The sequence below is a fragment of the Ambystoma mexicanum genome, chromosome 3q (assembly GCF_040938575.1).
Source record: "Ambystoma mexicanum isolate Mex_15411 chromosome 3q, UKY_AmexF1_1, whole genome shotgun sequence".
Classification (NCBI taxonomy): Eukaryota; Metazoa; Chordata; class Amphibia; order Caudata; family Ambystomatidae; genus Ambystoma; species Ambystoma mexicanum.
In genome coordinates, this window is record NC_090926.1 from 105,142,471 (window position 1) to 105,148,470 (window position 6,000).

The following is a 6,000-nucleotide window of genomic DNA, read 5'->3' on the forward strand; positions in this document are numbered from 1 at the left end:
TTTAAAAGTAAAGGTATATTAAAAAAAAATACCTTCAATCATGATGTATTTCTCTCCCCATGCTATTTGTTCTACAGTTTTCAAATCTATACAGGGAGTGTTTCCAGGGGACGGGGGCTTCTAAAAATGCAGGCGTGGCCTCAAGTCCGCCTTTTGCTTCAAAGGTTGCAATCCTAGGAGGAGAACCGAGGACGTAGGCCAAAACTCAATGCACTGCTTACCATCTTAGACACCTACACCGCTTCTTGCTGCTCTTTACAGTTTCTTAATTCTACAGCTATTTCTTTAGTAGTTTGTAACGTACCACTGAGTGCTATGAAGCAGGCGTCATATGCCATACTGGTGCCGAATGAAACACTTTGGCAAAGCAAATTCAGAAATCGTTCCTATAGGTGTTGTTTGTATACGACTAGTAGCCAATTCTTTTATGCAGTTGCCGTGTTTTGATCGTGGCAATTTTCACAGCGGCTATTTTAACCGTGGAGTTTTTGCCCCAGCCTTTCTGGGAGATTTAAAAATAAATATATATGTTTGCGTAGGGGATTTGGGGGAGGGGTGGTCGACAGCCGGGTCAGATGGTGGGGGTGGTTTAGAGGGGGTTGGGTTAGATGGGGTATTAGAGGGAACCCCGCATTTCAAAAATAAAAAATCGCCAAAAACGGCCGGGTTGAAAGCACCACTGTTAGAATAGCTCCAGTGAAAATAGCCACTATTAAAACAAGTGAAAATGTTTTATGTGATTGTTTTAAATAAGTAAATCATGTAAGGTTTGCTAAGGGGAGAACTCCACAGTGCTACCTACCTTCATTTGCCTTCTGAAACCCTTCTGGTAGCATAGGGAAGGCTTCAAATTATAATTTTTCTCCTGACAAATACCAATGATACTCCTCTAGGCCACTTAAAACAGCAATTGGGCAGTTCATGTTGGTCCCCTGGTGCTTCCTGTTTGTATTGAGTTAACTTTGCATGTTTTATCATAACTTAACATCTTGACCTCTTAGAATAGATTCTGCCATAAACCCCCCCTTCTCCTAGGACTGGTTCGGCCATCATGTTCCATCATAGTCTTCCCACCCCAAGTGCCATGAACGGATTCCTTTGCGGTGTTCCCTCTTCAAGAAAGCACACTTATTCGCAACCGTGCAACACACATGATCACGATACACTGTTGTCATCCACAGGTTGCAGACCCTTGTTTTCCCTCACATTCTGGGTCCAGAGGGAGGGATAACAAGCAATAAAGTAGCCAGCCAAGATAAGCGCCCACTTTCTGAGATCGTTGGGCAACTTGCACCACAGCTTATAATCCTGGAAGTGCCATCTGAGCCCTTTGTCCTTCCAAGTACATCATGATTTGGGTAACAAGAAGGCTTCTATTAACAGCGCTTAAAAGAGACACAGTAATAAAATGCAGCGCTGCAGGCAAAATACGGGTTGCCACTCTGCATACCACACCAAACCAAGTCTAAATCAAGCCATCATTACCATTGTGTATAGAAATGTTCCGAGTTAGTAGTCGCATTTAAGCAATAGTACCTGTTATAAGAGCCGGTGATTAGGTCTCAGCCGGTGAGGGCCTATAATAAGGGCCCTGGGTCATCACGAGGCACAAGACCATACACATTGGAAGCAAAAATGTCAGAGTAGAAACATACACGGCATGCAAGGAAAAACATCTGTGCCACCAAGTTGCTGCTATGCTCAGCCAAAGTGTGTGAATCTACAAGTGATCAGCGCTGCGCGTCCTTGATGTGATCTGACTATTCACCCTTCGCCCTCACACACAGCAAGGGTCTCTACAAAAGCCTCTCCTCATTCCTCATTGGTAGGGTGGAGAAAGTCAGAATTATCACCGCTCTGTCCCGCCTGCCCGACTTCCAGTCCTTCAGCCTGTCCCGGGACAAACCATCCACTAAAGAGTTGCTAGACACTTACATGCCATCTCTGACATGGCATCACTGACTCTAGGCTCCATATCTTGTGTCAACCTGTGATATTGTGTGTGCAATCAGCTTTGAGTCCACAATTGTGTGTATGATCCCGGTGAGGGAAAATATTGGCAAGGATGCACATATGCTGCCTGGCATTTAAATTCTCGTTCCAATCTGCATGGGAATTATGGTCATTTCAATGCCTTTGTTCTTTCCTCTGTTGGAGCCGCTGAGAGCATAGTACTTGCAAAATGTCCTGGCTTTATCCTTGAGAACCATTGTTAAAAACAATCCCATGCTTAAAAGATCCATTATGAATTTCAAATTTCAACTAAGATTTGTGTGTTTCTCTAGCAATCCAGTCTGTCAAGATATATCCCTGAAATTGTGTAACTCTTGCACGCCCACTCTTTCCTGCCACCACACAACTCTTCAATGTGTATCCACCCTGATCTGGACACACTTTGCACTTTTCGTTTTTGTGCAATGGTCCCGTTGCCCATAGTGCTGCCATGGTACCTCCATCCAGAACCAGAACATTCCCTGCTGTACCAGTACTGCCACTTTAGCACAGTGAAACCTACCCATGCACTCGAGTCGGGACCCAGCTAATCCCCTGTATTCAGGCAGTGCCACTTCCACGCCGCTCTGTCAATGTATGCCAGTCTTGGTGCACAAAAACATTCGCTGTTCCAATGCTTTGAATTGAACTGCTGGTCCACCTCACTCACTCCATGCAGCACCACTTTAACCAGAATCATCCATTTGATTCCTTCGCCCATCCAAGGGAGGTTTGCGAGTTCCCTAATTTTTTTAATTTTTCACAAATTTGCAATGATCTGAAGTTATCACCCCATTGGCTCTTTCTCTCACATAATGATATTCTGCTGTGGTTGCACAATTTATGTTAAAGCACTTCTTTCCCACTGTTAAAGATTTGGCTAGTTGTATGGAAGCTGATAGAGGTTGCCTATGAATAATTATTTTCTATATCTTTTTATCTTCCAGAAATCTTGTACCTTCACTGTGCACCTTGGTACAACAAGAGGTTCAAAGATGAACGACACCAATGAAACTGACAGCTTCTCCTGCTATGACCCTTCCATCGTGAATTACCGCTACGTCAGCGTTACATGGGGAATCATCGTCACGCTGGTGGGGACCGTGGGGAACATCCTCACATTACTGGCCTACGCATTAGATAAGAAGCTGCAGACCAGATTCAACCTCTTGATTGTGAATCTCACCTTGGCCGACCTTCTCTATTGTGCCCTGCTGCAGCCCTTCTCTGTGGACTCTTACCTCCACCTCTACTGGCGGAGCGGGGCTACCTTTTGCCGGGTCTTTGGCATGCTCCTTTTCGTATCCAACTCAGTCTCCATTCTCACTCTCTGCCTGATCGCTGTCAGCCGGTACCTTCTCATCGCCAACAGCAAGCACTTTGACCGTGTCTTCACCAGGGTCGGGATGCCGTTGATCATCTTTGTCACTTGGGTGGTGGGCTTTGCCAGTTTCGCACCTCTCTGGAATGTCTTCGTCTTGGTCTCGAAGGTCTGCACATGCAGCTTTGACCGCATCAGGGGGCGGCCCTACACCACTATCCTGATGGGGTTTTACTTTGTGGTGGGCCTGGGCTGTGTCGGGGTCTTCTACCTCCTCATCCACAGGAAGGTCAAGGCAGCAGCCAAAGCACTGGATCAGTATAAGTTGAAGAAGACCAATGTCAAGAGTGGTTACGTGGCGGGTACAAGCTCAGCGGTCCCCGGGAAGTTCCAGGAGCTGGACAGCGGTGTGCATTCCAGTGTCTCCCAAGGTCACTCCAGTGAGATAATTTCAGAACAGGTGCATTCCTCCAAAAGCCAAGTGAGCCAACAGTCAGCAACGTCATCCAAGAGCTCAGGCACAGTTGCCTCATCCCAGCCCAAGGACAACACTGCAGAGTTTAAGAAGGTCACCCGTATGTGCTTTGTTGTTTTCATGTTCTTTGTGGTCAGTTACATCCCTTTCCTGCTCCTCAACATCTTTGATGCCAAGAACCGAGCACCCCAGGTGCTCCACATGATAGCAGCCAATCTCACCTGGCTGAACAGTTGCATCAACCCCATTCTTTATGCCGCCATGAACCGGCACTTCAAAGAAGCTTACCAGAAAGTTATCTTCATCTGTGTCAATAAACCGAGGAGGACAAAGTAGATGCACTCATGGACCAGCAATGGTGGCTCAGGTCATTCATCTTAGAAAGCTAATAATGACCCTTATAAGCACCGTGAGACATTGAGTGAGGAACTGTGGTCATGCTGGATTTCTTTTGCACCAACTCCTGATCTCATAGAGAATAACAGACAAGAGAATGGTGATGGGCCAATTTGTCTCTTGTGTCAAGCCGAACAATGCTCTGACGAAGTGACGGTCGCTACAAGTTTGCAGTCTTCAGTCCCAAGTCAAAATTGCTCTTGTCAGTGCTGCATATTTCTAGACTTCAGTGGACAGTCATCATTTTTCTTCAAAAAGCCGCTCACTGCATTAACTGAGCAAAACATTCCAGCTGTTTTATATTGACTTCAAATTGCCGAACTACAGCCCAAAGTCATAGCTGCTCCCTTGACTACAGGAACCAGTTGGGTCGCTGCCTAAGTCATAGTAGAGCTTGTAAAGCAGGACCTCAAACCGGTATCGCATCGCTTGCTATACTGAAGGGACTGTGGAGCAACGGCAGGACAAGACTAGAATGTGGATGTCCAACCGCTGGTTCCTATAGAGCGAGCCCATTGGTAGGCCTCGGCACTAAATCACAGCTCATTCTCCTATGACTGCCAACAGATGGACCACATGTTGAATCACAGCGGGCCTTATAATGACTGTAGAATTGTGGTACAGCACCGCAAAACTCTTTTCCATATCAAACCCCCGCCCCCTCCTTGGGAGGCTAAATAGACTGATTTTAGAAATAAGGGTTTGCTGGTGGCACCTTCTAAAGAAACCATAGCTCCTCTGCTGCCCACGTCTCTTCCCCACATTCCCCCGCGGCACACCTCTATTGTATACAATTATTTATTTTATCTTGTGTGTCATATTATTTTGTCTCATTTACCTGCTGCTGGGTCTTCAGTTGCAAAATCTTGTTTAAAAGCATCCATAACCATATTTTTGTTAAAAAAAACTAGAAATTTTTTTAAAAAATCACTGACATTTTAATATTCTTGATAAAGTCATGTATACATTTTTTAGAAAAGAATTTTGGACAAAATAAAAATATTTTTGTTAACGCAAACAACTGTTTTGTTCTTTTTCATAACTGTATGTGACATGCAGGCCAAGTGATTCCATAGTTTGCTTGCGGTCTGAATCTAAATTCACACTTGATCACCCAAAAGTGCTTGTCCTCTGAAATGAAGACATTGATGTGCGTTGCCATGCAGAGAATGCAGCTATGTGGCGGAAGTAACGTGTGAGCCCATGCTTTCACGCCACCGCTTACATGGTACCCAGGGATGCTTTCTACCCTTTCTAGCTTTTCTACGGTAACCAGCGCAGGGAATGGGCCGGAACACGACGCAGAGGTGCTCCGGGCATAAATATTTTGCGGGAGTGCCGCTCCGTCTCCCACACCCAGAGGCTCCCAGAAACGACTCTTGCAGATCCTGTGGGCCCGATTCATGGAATATTTGCCCTGTTCAAAGTGACTTTGCACTGCTGACCCAAACCCTGATGCATGGAACAGTGCAAAGTGTATTTTTGCCGTGGAAAGTTCGGGCAAGTCATGTTGTACTGCAAAAATGACTATGCCCTGACTTTGCACTGCAAAAATACACTTTGCATGATTCCATGAATCCAGGTTTGTGTCGGCGGTGCAAAGGCACTTTGAACCGGGCAAATATTCCACGAAGACCACTTTAAAACTTGGCCCGTTGTAGCGCAGGTTGCTCCCGCTGCACAACCCGTTCTTCAACGAGTATTCAGAACACTCCGTACTGGAGACTGCGTACAGAAACTGCAAAGCCTCGCACAGTTTTGCAGCTGTTGAAACTGGAATATATGTCCTGCAATTTACAAACATCTCCTTATTAGG

At 45.7% G+C, this 6,000-nt stretch overlaps 1 protein-coding gene across 6 annotated transcripts in view; it reads left to right on the plus strand.

Moving 5' to 3' along the window:
• The window catches only part of GPR84 (G protein-coupled receptor 84), a 105,250-nt gene extending 100,045 nt beyond the window's left edge, over window positions 1-5,205 (plus strand). For all 6 annotated transcript variants that reach the window (XM_069653237.1, XM_069653232.1, XM_069653233.1 and 3 more), the window contains one exon: window positions 2,940-5,205. In XM_069653237.1, coding sequence (XP_069509338.1) covers window positions 2,988-4,124 — 1,137 coding nt within the window. In that variant the 5' untranslated portion in view covers window positions 2,940-2,987 and the 3' untranslated portion in view covers window positions 4,125-5,205. The remainder of the gene's footprint in view (window positions 1-2,939) is intronic.
• Window positions 5,206-6,000: the final 795 nt, after the last annotated feature.